We start from the raw sequence: 16728 nt of genomic DNA, 5'->3' as shown, positions 1-16728 counted from the left end.
TATGTTGGTGCCAATGCAGATGTCGAGCCACCCTTTCGTGCTTGACAATTGCGTTAATGCCGACACAGATATAGAATGTTGAAAAGACTGCTCGATAATTGCATTGACATCGGCGCAGTTGTCGAGCGACATCGTTCTGCATTTGCGTCAGCACTGACACAGTTGTCGGTGTCACATAGATATAGAATGACTCTCACCTCTTGTGGTCACTCTTTTTATTCACAACAGTCAATCATGGCTTTTAATAGCATCGTCGTTCGTCACTATCAATCAGAATGATTGAAATTATTTTTTTCTCATTATTTTTATGTTTTCGTCGATAAAATCAACGATATTATAATATATAGACTTAGATGTTTCATAAGTGTTCTGGTTCTAACATATATGTTGTGGATGCAACGAAGTAAAGACAAAGGTGTGCAGATTTAGGCACGAGCGTCTGGTATTGTTCTGTAACTCGCTATGGAACAACGCCACTACAGCCTTGTACCAGACTCGAGATTTTAAACACCGATCAGATCGATACGTAACAAGCAGTATCTATCGCCTTGATCAAGTACCCAAGTCCATAATATCAGTGCATATATAACAAAATTTTATTTTTATTATTTTATTCAATTATACACTCGGGACACCTCGGTGGTAAAGTATCTGACCTAACTGTATATTGAAATTATAAGATCTTAAAATATGATATAATTTTATGTTAGCTGTCAGTAATCTAATGCAATCCTCAATATATTTTTTATTTGAGACCAGCATTGATAATAAATACAGTCTACCCACCTAAGTATGGGAATTGATAGGTTATAGAAACCCTGATTGGACTAACCATAACTGTAGAGAACCAAGGTAACAAGCAAAACAGCATGTTTGGAAGATCACATGTGATCATGGTTCGATAATTACCAATGCTTGCAGGGAATACACGTTTTGTATGTTAATAATTCAATAACAGTGTGCAATAAAATAAACAGTTCTATTTGAAAAACTACTACTGGTTCTTCCAAAAGCTAAGTCGACAAACACTAACAAAAAATTAAGAAGAATAATAATTGAGCATAAAATGTTTTATGATCAATCTTAGATTAGAATATGCATTAGAAAGTATCTCTAATAACATTTAGAGAAGGTTGCAAACCACGTTCATTTCTGGCTCCTAGCAATTGATTCCACGTTCATTCATCCAGTATGGTCCAGCAACGTCTCCACCCTTCCCCATCTGCTTTTCGTGTTGAGCGTTTGCCTGGCGCGGAGGGCAAATTTTGGCATGAGAAATGGCCTCCTGGGTCATGCAACCAAAAAGAATTTGATTAGGGGATGACGAGATAGAGTTATGAAATCAAATTTTTATGTTCTTAGTGTTATTTGCACTGATAGCGTATGATCCTGGAACTACAAACAAAATAAGGGAAATCGAGTGAGGCATGGGCTGCCATGACTATCAACCCCTCTTTAACATCACCAATCAATTTCCAAGAAAAGAACACATGCCAGTCTAGTGCAAGAAAATAATATTATCCTATATTCTATTTTAATTTGCATATGCATCGATTTTCTTAAAATGCGTGAAATATTTTTACTAAATATAGATATTTGAACAGATTTGAAACTTTTTTTCTAGGAATATCTCACTTGAGAAAGATAAAAGAACTTCATTCCTTAAGACAATGTATTGCTAATTACCAGAAGACATGCTTTCATTCAGCTCAAATAGATATTCCATGATGGTAGAGCTAATTATATACTACCCCTCAATGGTTAGTTACTTTTAGTATCTCGGTCTCTATATTTTAAAAAGTTACATTGGTCCCTATAGTTACGAAAATGAAACATCTATATCCATTTATCATAACGTTATTGGTTTTATCAACAAAAACACAAAAATAAAAGATAAAAATATAATTTTAATGTTTCAATTGGTGATGGCGGACAATGTCGATGGTGGCAGATGGTGGTGTATCGTTGAGGGCTACGGGTGGCTATTGTGGATGAGGAGAGTGATGATAAGATGTGAGGACTATTCTGCATCTATGTCGACATCGACACAATTGTCGAGTGTCCCTTTCGTCACTCTACATCTACGTCGATGTCAATGTAATTGCTAAGTGATGAAATGGCCACTCGACATATGCATCAATGACCCTTTCACTGCTTGGCAACTGCATTAGCGTCGACGTAGTTGCTGAGTGACGAAAGAGCCATCGACATAGATGCAGAACGACCTTCACCTCTCGTCAGCACTCTCCTCATCCACAATAGCAACCTGCGGCCCCCGACGACATCGTCGTCTACCACCACCAACTATAATATTAAAATTATTTTTTTTCCTTTTGTTTTCGTGTTTCCATTGGTAAAACCGATGACATTACGATAAATGGATCTAGATGTTTCACTTTTGTAACTATATGAATGCTAATGTAACCTTTAAAGTATATGAATTAGGATATTAAAGATAGCTAACTATAAGGGATAATATATAATTAATCCCACGTTATTTAAAAACGACTAAGCTCCATGCAGCCCTTGTTATTTCACTTCTCAGACTATTCAGTTGTCAACAATGCAATAATGTCAACAATGCAATAATACGATGAATCAATAACTGAATAAAATTGGTGCTACGCTGAATAGGTGCTTGAAACATTAACATGCCAAGCATAAACGACTTATTTTGAAACAAAGGTGGAAAAACTCTTATCTTATTTCAGGTTACAAGATAACTTAATCCCAATTATTCGAGTAATTCTACGTTGAATCCATTGTATGATTTGCACCATAAACTTCATTCAACAATATGTTCTTAAAGCTATGCAATGCTAGAGAATTATTAAACAGAACCACATGGCCAAATCATATACTATGGTAGTCTCATATTCCATAATTGCAGTCTAGCTGCATTGATTGATTAATAAAAGGTCAAACATTTCAAAAAGCATAAGTTTATCATGTCATCAGTAAAGATTCTCGACCCTTTACATCCTTCCTGTAGCAGAAAAAACAAACAAAATACAAGAAACTGCTATAGATACTAGTTGGCCAGTTAATTGAAGCTACTTCTTACAATGACATGATAACATTACTTCAGTCCTCTTTTGCCAGGTGTACTTGTGATGAAATTTGAGACTTATGTATGACTTCATTGTTGACTATTTGAAGCTGAAGGATCTTCTGTAATGTTCATTTATACATGCTAACAAGATATATTAAAGCAACAACAATTTGTACCATTAAACGTATCAGAAGGTAAAAATATAGCTAGCTAGGCAAATTAAAATTGCATTAATTTCAATAAGAAGACAATATCATTACCTTCCTTTGATGAAGAAACCAAGATCTTGTAGAGTGATTTTGAGCCATAGAAATCATATCCTGGATTTCTCCAAATTGTTTCAACCTAGGAAACAGATAACTTTAAATTGAGAAGAGCACTTCAAATTTTGCTTAAAATTAAAAAGAGCAGTTTACAATGTCGAGCAGAGCTCACATCCGAAGATGTTATAAACAATTCTATGTAGATTTAGAACCAAAATGATGTTTATCGACTATGTCAAAAGCATCCATCATGTATAAGAAGGGATACATATATGCACTATCAAAGGAGCATATATAACAATTTCCTCCCAGTTCATTAAATAGAAGAAAACATGACTTTGAGAGACCATATCCTTTGGTCTTATTATTTTGATTTGCAAAATTAATCTTAAGATTTACTGTGGCGAACAATATAAATTCATAAGTAGTTACTTGCCATAGTAACATGGAAAACATTGTTATTATGACATCATGGGCGAAAGTAAACATGTCATACCAGAAGGTCTCACCCAAGAACAGGAGGTGTATCAATGCATAATGCCCTTCGCTTTGAGCACCATCACAGGATACACATTCCTCATACTTGCTCTTGAATAAACATGCTTTTGCCCCCCATCATGGGTTTCAACTGCAACACCTGCCTAAATCTAGTATGCATTCCATCTTCTATCCTTGTGCAAAGATCCTTCGGCAGAGTTTCCTCTCCTGCATCATTCAGCGCACTGCAAACCAGGTTATATGTGAACTCCCGCGGCATAGATCCACTAGCTGCCATCTCCACCAAAAAATCTCTTGCCTCCCTAACTCTCCCAGTTTCACACAATGCGTGAATAATAGGTGTATATGAACTTGAGGTGGGCTTCCCGTGGTTCCGTGATACCATGGCCCTCATCATCTCGACGGCCTTGTCGACTTGGTTAACGACGCTGTAGTACCTAATAAAAGAATTGTATGTAACCCGATTCGGGGAACAGCCCTTCACCGGCATATCATCAAGCAGCTCATGTGCCCTCTCGATCCTATACGTCTTGCAGAGGCCATCGATCAAGCAATTGTATGTGACAACATCAGGTACGAATCCGTTGAACAGCATCCTCCGGAACATGTGATTGGCTTCCCAGATCCTCCTCCTGATGGCCTTCCGGCAGCCAGTCTGCAAGCTGTGCTTGCAGTAGGAGCTAATCAAGATCGTGTATGTGAAGGTATCGGGTGGGCACCGGGCGCCCGGCAGTTCCATCCGATCCAATAGAAATCTCGCCTTCTTGAAGTGGCCGACGCGGCACAGGGCCGAGATGACGGTGTTGTAAGAACGGACGTCGGGCTTGCAGTGCAGCTGCTTCATGCGGTAGAAGGCAGCCAAGGCTTCCTTGGTGAGGCCCTCCTCGCCGAGGACCTTGATGACCTCGGTGACTGTGGCGGTGCCGACGAGGGTCTCGTTTGCGCGGAGGAAGCGCCAGAGGATGGGAAGGCAGTTGGCCCGGGCGAGGAGGCGGGACATATCTAGGCAAGTGAGCTCGTCGTGGGGGAAGCCACAGCGGGACTCCGCCCAGGAGTAGAACTCAAGGGCGCCGGCGACGCCAAGGGCAACGGTGTCGGGGTCGCGGCGGGCGGCGGGGCCACGGGCGGATGAGGACTCGCAGCGGAGGGAGCGCTGGCGAAGTGGGGAGCGGTGGCGACCGGAGGGGCGCTGCCGGCCGACGGAGCGGGGGGAGAGGAAAAAGTAGGTGGAGATGGAGGAAAGGACGTCGCGGACGGTATCGGAGGTCCAGCCGGGGAAGCGTGGGGAGGGGGGAGGGAGGGGCCGGCGCTGGAGAACGGCGGCGATCACCTGCCGCACGAGGAGGTGGCGGCGGCGGGGAGAACAGGACGCGGTGGTCGGAGGAAGGATTGCGAGGGAACCCATCTTTTGCCGATCGTAGAAAATGGACGAAGGTGATGAGAAAACCGAACGCATCAACGGTTCAGATCTCACAAAGAGCGTATAAACGGTCTGGATCTCGTTCCCAGACAACAGAACAACGCTCCGCTCCGCTCCTCCTACGGTCCTACCCGTTCTTTAACAACCCCGTCAACTACCTGCCCAGTAATTTATCAAGACATGGTGGGTCACAGTCCGTCCAGTTACAGTTCAGGTATGTTAAGAGGCAACGTATGAACGAGTTGAAATAGGTATTCTCGGTCTTAGCCTTTTATTACAATAGTGTTCTATATGAAGTTGAAGAACTTTATCTAAAATTTACTCTATTAAATTCAATAATGAAGGAAGATGTGGAGTTTTATTTCATTATTTTTCCTCGACTCTCTTCAACTACATACATCATGGAATTTATTAAAAGAATATGATAATTAATCTGTATACATATACAACTGTCAACTACATTGATTGATCAATCATAATGTGCATTATACATTTATGTGGTCAATTAAAATATGGATATACTTCTTTGTATTTAAGTAATTGTAATATGCTCATGTGAATTAGGAATAATATGAGTACAACCTTTCTTCTTTTTTCTTTTGCAGAATAAAAAAATGATAAGTGAGTTATATATTTTCTCAAATCTTCACAGCATAATTTATTTTCCACTTTGGGAATTGAGAAGGAGAAAGTTGTCTTATAAAAATAACCCAACCCAAAAGCTAGTGTTAAATTTACAAGACGCAGAGGGCTTTCATCAGAGGCATATGTTAATTTCTTCTATATTATTTTTCTATAGGATTGAAATGCAAATAGTCACAGATGAGAGGCATTTATTAGTAAAAGAAGTAAAACACGACCAACATCTTTCAATATATTTTTTATTTATTATTATAATATATGCATATATTTCTGTAGGATTGAAATAAAATAATCGCATATGGGATTTTTTTTATAGTAAAGAAAACGAAAAAACATGTGATAAGTGCCCTAATTTTCTACGCTCGATAAATTGGTCTGCGTGCCGACCACTTCTGCGAGACCAACTGTTAGATCATTTCTTCTATGTATATAGAGATATGCTAGATGCCTGTCTTCTGGGATAGTTCGGACCCCTGAAGAGACTCTTCCAAAAACCCTAACCCCCTTCGATCCGTTCGGCTCCGCCTCCCTTCGTCGTCGGAGCGGCCCGTGAGCCATGGATAGGTACCAGAGGGTGGAGAAGCCGCGCCCAGAATCGGCCATCGACGAGAACGAGATCCGAATCACCAGCCAGGGTCTCATCCGGAACTATGTGAGCTACGCGACGAGCCTCCTTGAGGTCTGGATCCGTCTTCTTTCGGTGATTCCTTGTCGTTCGACCTTGTTGTTTAATCTATCACAGTGTGCTCCATCGGTTGTATGTCGCATGTCCCTGTTCTTCCTTAGGGTTTAAGCTAAGTTTCTATTGTTTACTGAAGAAACCTTAGATCTTTAGAACCATGAGATAATATTTTATGTTTTGTGATGGTATGTTTGACAAGTGATGGCGATTTTGAGATTTTCATGGCATATGAAAACTGTTAAACCATTTACTGTGTTGCAGCATCAACTATTTGTCAAAAGATATGGCTTTGACATATGAAGTATGGTACAGTCTACAGTCTCTCTCTCTCTCTCTCTCTCTCTCTCTCTCTCTCTCTCTCATCCGCTAAATTGTAATTGGTATGCAAATGTCATTAGGAACATTGTTATTTTTAGACATCTAAGGTTTATTCTAATATGCTACGCTGTCCAGCCATGACTTCAGGAGAATGTATGGGCCTATTCTAATACAGGACATGAATTATTTCATTAAGAATAAATATGTACTGTAAATTATGTACATATGTTGTCTGATGCTTGTTTTTCTATCAGTCACTGAACTTGCTGATTCTTGTTGCTTATTGTTGGTTAAAAATGTTTTCTTCTCTTTGATGATCAAATGTCATGGTGCTTGATGCAGGAGAAACGTGTTAGAGAGATTGTTATAAAGGCAATGGGACAGGCAATCAGCAAAGCAGTGACAATTGCTGAGATTATAAAGGTCAATTTAGTAACTTCTTTTCTTTTTTTTTTTAATTTTGCTAAAAGTGGTTTTAGTCTTCAGCTCCATGTATATTGTGTGCAGAAAAGGATACCTGGGTTATATCAAGACACTGCAATCAGTTCAGTCAGTATCACTGATGTTTGGGAACCTATTGAAGAGGGTCTTGTACCGTTAAGTCTGCATCACATTTGGTGTTCATACATAATCATTTCCTAAAGAGCTTGAACCAAAGGTCTTCAATTTTTAAATTGTTGTGCAGCCTGGAGATGACACGTCTTGTCTCAATGATTTCAATATCTTTGTCAACCAAAGAGCTAAACGAAAACTCCCCCGGGTAAACCATTTGTCACATGTTGTAGTGTTGCATCTCAAACTTAATCTATTTGGCAGTCTCCTTTGGAAGGCTTTGCATGTTGAACTGTCTACCTTATCCTCATAGATTCCTTCTCTTTGGTAGGTATCAAGTTCCTTCACGTATAGAGCAGCCAAAGCATCAGCAAAGATATCAACAATCACAGCAGTATCAACAGCAACCACAACTTCAACCAAGACAAGCGCAAGGCCAATTTTACGAAGGTACACATCTTAGTTATTGATCTTTTTAAGATTGTCTGTATTAATTGATTGGTTTTAATGCTTGTTAAAGATTCATATGTACGAGGACGTGGTAGAGGTAGAAGTAGAGGAAGAGGAAGGGGATGGGGAAGAGGATATGGTGGATATGCTGGCTATGACAATAATCAGGGTGGATATGGCAACTATCAAGGTGGATATGGTGACTATGGCTATAATCAAGGTGGATATGGTGGATATGAACACAATCAAGGTACTTTAGTTTTACAGAACATTGCACCCAGAAAAATTGTCTTTTCCGTCTTTAAATTAGCTGACGGTTCTTTTATGGTAGAAAATGGTGGATGGAACTCAAACTGGGGTCGGGGTGGTGGACGTAGTAGAGGTGGTTGGAATTATCGTGGTAAGCTTGTGTAGCCATATCTTTTGTGTTATCTTGCTGCTTTATAGTGTTTTTATTTGTTTATGTATGGAAAGTGGATTTGACAAATTGTAGCTTCATTAGTTGTTTCTAATTCTTGAGTGTGTATAAGATCTATGAGGCGCTTGTAAGTATTGTATTTGTATCAAAGTTATGTTATGAGATCAAGTTGCAAACATTATATTATAGGGTTAAAAATGGGTCGGCTGGATTCTGTTTTGTGAGACATCGAAATCTGATTTCAGCAATCAGATGAGGATAAATTTGTCTGCACATGTTTTTATTTTTTTTCTGAAATTTGTATTTGGAATCTTTCAGATACGAACATGATCACAGGTTCATGTCTATTGTTATCTGGATATTTAATTATCTAACTAATTTACATTAACCTAATTGGAGGTGTTATTGAATTGCTTTTGTAAAAGTGATTTTATTTTTCCATTATTCCTTTTCTTCTCACACTTGCTTCATAAACGTTTTTCCCTATATGAAATATGATTGGTATGTTTGAGTTAGTGCTTTAATTATTTCTTGGGAGCATATCATATGCATATAATATTTACATGTGTTTCTTCTTTAAATACAATTTGGGTCTGTCATAGATCTGATTTATGTACATATGTGCTTATATATATGACTGCAAAATAGGTATTGTCCAATTTGTATCTGATTTTTCTAATATTTGATTGGTTTCTGATCCATTTTCATCCTTGTTAATATCTCCTCTGGGGAAAAATGTATCTAGATACTTGTAGTTGATAACAATTTGTTTCTCAAATATTGCATTGAGACTTGTTTTGGTGTTGTGTTCCTATGACAGCATATATATGGTATATTCCTGGATGATGAGGGTAATGGATGAGGGTTACAGCATTTCCTAAGTTGAACTTGAGTCATAGAGGGCTAGGCATCATCTAACATATGTTTTGACCTTTTTTTTAAGAATCACGGGCATCTAACATGTACTCTTGTATCTAAAGTACAAAGATACTTCCAAAGAGGTGTTATCAAGGATATTTGATTAGAACATTACTTCTGAGCTAAGCTTCTTGTCAGTTTACGATTGCGGAGGAACAAATAGTAGACAATAAATTTATTTTGGTCACTAGTTTATTATATCTCTTGCAAATTTTAACAGGTCAAACCATATTTAGCAATACCAATGAATAGTTTGTTATGAGATCTTCTTTGTTATTCTTGCTTGTTCAGTCATGATGCATGCAATTGTATTTTAGTTGCTTTAACATGCTTTTTTTAGTTTCTTTATTCTACTTGGGGTACTGTTTTAAGTCGTGTCTTATCTAGTCTTAGGTTTCTGATAGAATGTTCAATATTAAACAGTGGATGTTAAGAATTCAAATGATTTCCATTAAAAAATGAAAGTAGGCATGCATACTCATTGTATATAGAACTTATGAGTTACTAAATTGCTTACATTTAATCTCTAAATAAAAAAAATTTATATTTTCTACAGTATTTTTTTCTAGGCACTCGCCTTTGTGCCTAGGTCTTTGCCCATCCAAGTTGGTTGTTCAGTGCTTAAAAACTTAATTATCTCTGTCAAAAAATTGAATCTTTATGCTGCAGTCAGAGAAAGTTAACCTACATCTTGCTAAAATAAGACTTGAAATTTGCTCATACTCAAACATCTTTTCTTGAATTGGAAATTTCAGAGTAATTTCTGTTTCTATAGTATGTGCCGAGTTACTTGCAAATTCATGTTCTTCAACTAAATCAATTTTTAAATACAGGTGGAGGATATGGAGGAGGAAGAGGTAATGGAAGGGTTGGTGGGAGAAATTATGGTGGCGGACGAGGAAGGATGGGTGGCCGTGCGCGAGCAAACCAGGTCTAGCATCTTGTCTTTGGGCTTGGGGTACTTTCTGATGCATGCTTGGTTAGCTCAAGGAAAAACTGTTGGACTTATCTGGGATATCACCTGTGGATTGTGGTTGTGCAAGAGTAAGCTTTGATGGTTAGAAAAATGGTTGTGTTTTCCCATTCATATGTTTATGTTGGCTGCCCAAGTTAGATTTTGTTTCCCTATAATTGTGGAGTTACTAGAGAATGCTGTAGTCTTCTCCATCTCTCTTTGTTCATATACTTCCATCAATTCATACTAGTGCATCAGAAAATTCTATTTATGTGAAAAATGAGCATCAGTTTTAATCTCTACTCCGATCTAATGTAATCAGATGATGTTCCTGTTGAAGCTGCAGATGCATTGTGGATTGTGGAACCCATGCCGATGGTTGACAAGTTGTTTAAATGGTCGAGTCCTTTTACATGTTAGTTTTGTGAATCTTGAAATTATATAACATACATCGTTATTTGAAAATGTTTCTATTTTTTTCTATGCTATATATATATATATATATATATATATATATATATATATATATATATATATATATATATATATATATATATATATATATATATATATATAGTATTATTACTATTTTCCTGTATTTATTTTCTATTTGTAGTTATTAATGATTGAGGTGAACACTATCAATATTGTCAAATCTAAATCTCAAAGTACTACACAATTAATAGGCATCTTAACACAGCAAAAATTGTATTCATTATCATATGAATCATATCAAAGTTTGATAATAGCATATTTGAGGCTCTAAAATTAAATATTATTGAACCCGTATTCCTGCAAAAAAAAAAAGTGCATATATATATATATATATATATATATATATATATCCTTAAATTTAAGTTTGAAATAAACATCTCTCCAAAATCGAAAAGCATGTATATATAACCATTGTGTTTAATTTATCAGTTAATTATCAATTGAAATTGTAAATTATATTAATATTTTTAAATAATTATGATGATTATAAGAATATTAAAAGAATTTTAGGTGTTTAATATTTTTTAACTCAAGTGAGCTGACGTGTCTGAAGGGCAAATGTGAAACTTAGAAAGGATGGATGTGTAAAAATGCCATATATAAAATATATAATATTATTACTCAATTGCTTCGTCTTCTCCGAGAAGAAATGCCACGACTTGATATCACCAGGCGTTGCTTCCTCTCATCGGAGAAGACCAGAGATCAAGCGGCCGCAGAGGGAGGCGAAGTGAAGCTCATCGGGTCGTGGCCGAGCCCGTTCGTGCTGCGCGCACGGGTAGCCCGGGCCGAAGAGTGAGCTGCTCCTGAGATCCAACCCTGTGTACAAGAAGATCCCGGTCCTCCTCCACCACGGCAAGCCGGTCTGCGAGTCGATGATCATCGTCGAGTACATCGACGAGGTCTGGGCCGCGGCCGGCCTCGCCATCTTGCCGGCCGATCCCTACGAGCGCGCTCTCCACCGGTTCTGGGCTGCGTACATCGATGGCAAGGTATGCGTTGAGGAATAATGACAAACAGGTTACCTGCCAATTCCATCTTATCCAAACTTAGGCTCGAACCCTAAACCACATCGATGAAAATTGCATATCTATTTTTCTACTCGAACGATAAGTCTTAATACACTAAAGATATACTGTCCTTTATCTCATGTGGCTTAGCCGAAATATTCCTATTCTAAAATAGGATTCCTGGAATCAGCACCTTTCTTGTATATGAAATTTATGTTTTTACTGGTTGCATATAGATTATTTGCTTATTTGTGATTTATCGTCATTTGATTTAAATTAACCAATCTTGAAGCTACTCTACTTTCAGAAGATCAATTGTGGTCAGTTAGTTTTTAACGTCAATTTAGAAAACCTAAATTAACCATTGCATATAAATATAGTTCTTAACTTTATTTAGAAATATAAAATTATAAAATATAGATTCAAGAGAGACAATCGTGGTCAGTTTAGTTTTTAATGTCACGAAAACCTAAAGCTGATTGATGATAAGATGCATAAAGTTTAAATTATACTGATCTATGAACTCAATTATTGATACAAATTCTAATTAACACCCAAAAGTTATTGTATTACATATTTTTCTTCTAATCAGATATCGCAGTCGGTAGATATTCATGAATTGGACCCCGGATCCAACCTTAATTAGCCATTGAGGTTTCTGAATTCGAGTCTGGTACTGATACCCACGTTCCTATCTGAATTCATTTCAAGCGTAATTAAAGGTTATCCAATCCCGATCTCACTGTCATGTCAGACTCAATACTAAAGGAACATGACTTGTGCTATTCTTATCTCATATTAGGAATAATACTGTGTAGGGTACCATCCAAGTCTGATTTGGGTATATACTTCTCTATCTAAAGGATGCCCAATTTTGATTTAGAAGCACATGCAGATCACTGTTATGGATCCTATTTCTCATGTTCCAAATTGCTCCTATGACAATTAACCTTGATTGGTGCCAAGAAGGATAGAATTGCGGCTATGAGAATGGCAATGACTTGGTTTCTCTCTTCACTCTCTGTTATACTGCAGTTATTCCCATCAGTACTTGCAATTGCAAAGGATGAGCCCAAGATGATCAAGGTGGAAGCAGTGGAGCAGCTACACACAGGGATAAAGCTAATGGAGGAGGCCTTTGAGAGGCTGAGCAAAGGGAAGGGCTTCTTCGGAGGCGACGCCATTGGATACCTTGACATTGCTCTTGGCTGCTTCTTGGGGTGGTTCAAGGTATGTGAAGAGGTGACTGGGTTCAAGTTCTTGGACGATGAGAAGGCACCGCTCATTGTGGGCTGGGCGGACAGGTTCTGCTCTGATGAGGCTGTGAAGGATGTGATGCCGGAGAATGAGAGGTTGGAGGAATACGCTAAATTGTGCCGGGCCAGGCTGAGGGCCACTGCAGCAGATTGAAACCATCATGGAGGTCAGTATATTTAATAGCAAAGCAAGTGGATTCTGGTCTTTTACTATGGAGCGGGGAGCAGTTGAATAGTGCTTGCTCAGGGATAATAACCAGTACAGCATACTACATGTGTACTACATGTATACGCTAAATTGTGCCGGGCCAGGCTGAAGGCCTCTGCAGCATATTGAAACCATCATGGAGATTAGCATAGTTCATAGCAAAACAAGTGGATTCTGGTCTTTTACTATGGAGTAGGGAGCAGTTGAATGATGCTTGCTCAGGGATAATAACCAGTACAGTATACTAGGAGTAATATTCAAGTGAATTATGGTTGTAATGGAATTCATATGTATAAATTCATGGACAATAGTTCTAAGATATGAGGTTTCTGGGTTACACCTTGGTCTCGAACATTTGGGAGCCTCTGGTTGCCCAAATTTAAGGTAGATTAGATCGGTACCTATGCACGGTGTGCTGTCAGTGATACCTGAATATAAAACATATTATTCCAAAATTTATCTGTAGAAAGGTATCGAAAATTAGGATGCTCTGAGTTTTCACAGTTCATAAGAAATATGTAGCCCTTGTTGAAAGGAGATAAACTTCCAAAATCTTTTACTGTGAGGAAGTTGGTAGTGTTGTATTGCATGAAACACTGACATTGTTGATGTGCTTGGAATGATCAATCAAACTCGTCATCTTAGTCTTGGATTCGGGATGGCATTGAGGATTCTTTCATGACCTCCAAAACTTTGAGACCAGCAATGGTGGATCAGTAAGAGTTTGGAAGGATAACTGGATAGAATATGAAGCTTTATCCTCTATGTTCTCCCATCAAAGTTCTTTCACTGCTCATCCTAATGCCTGCCTTTGGGTAAAGCACACATCACTTGCATTTGCTGCCGTTGGATTAATTGGGCAAACAAGTTGAATGTGGACTGGTTGAACTCTGCCTCTACTTCGATGTGGTTTATGTGGAATGAATGAACGCAACAAATGCATGTTTCATCAGAGCCACTGTATCGCAAGTGAGGGCTAATTTTTATATTTAAAAAATTTTATATTAAAATCTTTATAATTATAAAAGTAAAATAATTAATTTTATTTATCCTAATATCATTGGTTTTAGCAATAAAAAATACTAACACGTGCATAAATAATATAAAAATGATAGATAAAAAAGTAATCTCAATTGTGGTGGCAGATTAATTGCATATTATCTTTCTACAATTAGATTTCTTTAACATTGAAGATTTAAAAATTTATATTGAAATTCATAGTATGTAAGTGAAATATTTAATTTTATTTATCCTAATGTTATCAACTTTATTGAAGAAATATTTAACCTCATTTATCTTAATGATATCAATTTTACTGATTAAAGATATAGCATGAAACAAAAATGATAAGTAAAAAGATAATTTTAATGATGATAACGTATATAGCTGTTGTTGTGGTGGTGGTCGACAATAATAACGTGATGGTCGATCTTGTCAGTATCGATTTGAATAATGATAAGAGAAGAAAGATGAGACAAACGGTAAGACATTTGTGTTAATGTCAAAGGATGAAAGTGACATCTACCTTCTTTTTCTCCTCCTACATCGCTCCTCATCTAATCGTCGGTAAGACAATTGTGGTAATGTCAAAGGATGAAAGTGACATCTATCTTCTTTTTCTCCTCCTACATCGCTCCTTATCTAATCGTCCTCATCTACGTCAGTGTCAAAAGAGACAAGTGAGCCAAACTGGTATGGCACTATTTATACATGTGATGTTAGAATATATATATTATAAAATTTTAAATTCAATAATTTTTTTGTCTATTATTTTTTATCATTTATATATATTTTTTTGTTAGTAAAATCGATAGTATTATGATAAATGAGTTTAAATAATTTATTTTTATAATTATAAAAAAAATTTAATATAAAATTTGAAAAATCTAAAATCGAGATATTAAAAAGATATAATTGGCGTCACAAGCCACTCAGTTATCCCTTTTGCCTACTCTTTCTCCTGTTCAAGCTGTTCATTCAGCCTATTTCGACAAAGTAGGAGCCTAATCTCCCTTTTTTTTCTAGTAAAAATGAACAGCACGCTGCAGAAGACCCAAAATATTGCAAGTTGAAGAATATTTTTCTGAGAAGTAGAGGCAGATTGCTGTCAGCCTTTCAAGATTTCATCGCAGAGTTTCTTCTCATTGGTGCGTTGACGTAGCGATGTGAAGGGTCGATGCATTGGAGGTGACGCCAAACTCGATTCGGTCAGAGAGTTCGTGTAAAAACACATTCTCAACTGTTCGGGGAGGACTTTACTCTTCCATTAGCCATTAGTCTACGCCTTGCCTTGTCTTGCTCCGCAAGAAACTCTCCTACAAGAGCGAACCCGAGCGTGGCTGCCTCTCAACTCGGAGATCCATGGCGGCGGCAGGGGGAATAGAGGTGAAGCTGATCGGGGCATGGCCGAGCCCGTTCGTGCTGCGTGCGAGGATCGCGCTGAACCTGAAGGGGGTGGAGTACGAGTTCCTGCAGGAGAAGTTTGGGGAGAAGAGCGAGCTGCTTCTGAGATCCAACCCGGTATACAAGAAAATCCCCGTCCTCCTCCACCACGGCAAGCCCATCTGCGAGTCGATGATCATCGTGGAGTACGTCGACGAGGCCTGGCCCGCCGCCGGCCGTGCCATCTTGCCGGCCGACCCCTACGAGCGCGCTCTCCACCGGTTCTGGGCCTCGTACGTCGATGACAAGGTACGCACGCTGATCACAGAAGGGAGCTTCAAGGTGGCGACGACGGACTAAACTGCTCTCTCCGTTATCCTTGCTGCATCGCAGTTGAACCCATCGGGGGCTGCGTTATCCAAGGCGCAGACGGAGGAAGCCAAGGTGGAAGCAGCGGGGCAGGTGATCGCGGGGCTGAAGCTACTAGAGGAGGCATTCGGGAGACTGAGCAAAGGAGAAGGATTCTTCGGAGGGGACGACATCGGATACGTCGACATCGCCTTGGGGTGCTTCCTGGGGTGGCTGAAGGTGATGGAGAAGACTAGTGGTGTGAAGTTCATCGACGAGGAGAAGATGCCTCTGCTTGCGAGGTGGGCGGAGAGGTTCTGCGCCCACGAAGCAGTGAAGGCGGTGATGCCGGAGCCAGAGAGGTTAGCGGAGTTCGCTAGGAAGCGTGCCGCCAGTGCCAAAACTCCTCCGGCAAACTAAAAATCCTTTAAGATGGCCATATATATATATATATATATATATATATATATTGGTGTGTTGAATAATATATTACGCGTTTCAGTAAAGGATTTCTTTGCCAGTAAACATGTGTTTGAAATAAATTTGATGTTTTATAAAAAAAGTTATTACTATTAAACTTTTATATGATGATGTATCCTTTTTTTTTTTTTTTTGGCTTTGATAGAAGTATTCCTTCACCACCATATCCACCTCCCATCATTCGCATATCATCGGTGCCTCTTATACGATCTTCCACTCCTTCATGACTCAATATTATCGCCGCCACCTCACCCTTACTAATTGTCTACTCCGTTTTTACTATAACCTTCGTTATATTCTTTTGCGCTACTATTATCTTATCGTCACTACCACCTTTGCGCCACTATTATCTTATCGTCACTACCACCTTGCTCTCCATTG

The 16728-nt window shown here is 38.5% G+C and overlaps 3 protein-coding genes and 1 pseudogene across 5 annotated transcripts; 3 read left to right on the top strand and 1 right to left on the bottom strand.

Annotated features, from left to right (window-relative positions):
- Nucleotides 1–1055: 1055 nt before the first annotated feature.
- LOC135674516 (pentatricopeptide repeat-containing protein At1g77405-like) lies at nucleotides 1056–5455 on the bottom strand. 3 transcript variants are annotated; one of them, XM_065184447.1, is made up of 3 exons: nucleotides 3812–5455; nucleotides 3313–3397; nucleotides 1056–1285 (listed from the first exon to the last, which is right to left on the bottom strand). In XM_065184447.1, the coding sequence occupies exon 1, from the start codon at nucleotides 5267–5269 to the stop codon at nucleotides 3893–3895; it is 1377 nt and encodes a 458-aa protein (XP_065040519.1). In that variant the 5' UTR covers nucleotides 5270–5455; the 3' UTR covers nucleotides 1056–1285; nucleotides 3313–3397; nucleotides 3812–3892. The 3 variants fall into 3 exon arrangements, with proteins under 3 accessions (XP_065040519.1, XP_065040526.1, XP_065040534.1); XM_065184454.1 differs by having other exon boundaries at nucleotides 3825–5455; XM_065184462.1 differs by lacking the exon at nucleotides 1056–1285 and adding an exon at nucleotides 1294–3171.
- A 796-nt stretch (nucleotides 5456–6251) lies between these two features.
- On the top strand, nucleotides 6252–10470 carry LOC135674512 (uncharacterized). The gene is made up of 8 exons (XM_065184440.1): nucleotides 6252–6554; nucleotides 7218–7298; nucleotides 7383–7471; nucleotides 7561–7635; nucleotides 7759–7877; nucleotides 7948–8127; nucleotides 8209–8277; nucleotides 10047–10470. Exons 1-8 carry the CDS (start codon nucleotides 6432–6434, stop codon nucleotides 10148–10150), a joined length of 840 nt encoding a protein of 279 aa, XP_065040512.1. The 5' UTR covers nucleotides 6252–6431; the 3' UTR covers nucleotides 10151–10470.
- An 827-nt stretch (nucleotides 10471–11297) lies between these two features.
- On the top strand, nucleotides 11298–13474 carry LOC103997651 (glutathione S-transferase U17-like; annotated as a pseudogene).
- A 1928-nt stretch (nucleotides 13475–15402) lies between these two features.
- On the top strand, nucleotides 15403–16450 carry LOC135587128 (glutathione S-transferase U17-like). Its single transcript, XM_065078164.1, has 2 exons — nucleotides 15403–15828; nucleotides 15913–16450. The coding sequence occupies exons 1-2, from the start codon at nucleotides 15499–15501 to the stop codon at nucleotides 16285–16287; spliced, it is 705 nt and encodes a 234-aa protein (XP_064934236.1). The 5' UTR covers nucleotides 15403–15498; the 3' UTR covers nucleotides 16288–16450.
- The last annotated feature ends 278 nt before the right edge of the window (nucleotides 16451–16728 follow it).

Source organism: Musa acuminata, chromosome BXJ1-1 (assembly GCF_036884655.1).
Source record: "Musa acuminata AAA Group cultivar baxijiao chromosome BXJ1-1, Cavendish_Baxijiao_AAA, whole genome shotgun sequence".
Lineage (NCBI taxonomy): Eukaryota > Viridiplantae > Streptophyta > Magnoliopsida > Zingiberales > Musaceae > Musa > Musa acuminata.
The sequence above is the reverse complement of the archived record's forward strand: the minus strand, read 5'-3'. Positions and strand labels throughout refer to the sequence as shown.

What these genes read in the sequence shown, in the direction of transcription:
- LOC135587128 (XM_065078164.1), top strand. Translation starts at nt 15,499, where the DNA reads ATGGCGGCGGCAGGGGGAATAGAGGTGAAGCTGATCGGGGCATGGCCG. An exon ending in CCTCGTACGTCGATGACAAG is followed by an intron (nt 15,829 to 15,912) that starts GTACGCACGCTG and finishes GCTGCATCGCAG; the next exon opens with TTGAACCCATCGGGGGCTGC.
- LOC135674516 (XM_065184447.1), bottom strand. Translation starts at nt 5,269, where the DNA reads ATGCGTTCGGTTTTCTCATCACCTTCGTCCATTTTCTACGATCGGCAA.
- LOC135674512 (XM_065184440.1), top strand. Translation starts at nt 6,432, where the DNA reads ATGGATAGGTACCAGAGGGTGGAGAAGCCGCGCCCAGAATCGGCCATC. An exon ending in ACGCGACGAGCCTCCTTGAG is followed by an intron (nt 6,555 to 7,217) that starts GTCTGGATCCGT and finishes TGCTTGATGCAG; the next exon opens with GAGAAACGTGTTAGAGAGAT. An exon ending in AGGTGGTTGGAATTATCGTG is followed by an intron (nt 8,278 to 10,046) that starts GTAAGCTTGTGT and finishes TTTTAAATACAG; the next exon opens with GTGGAGGATATGGAGGAGGA.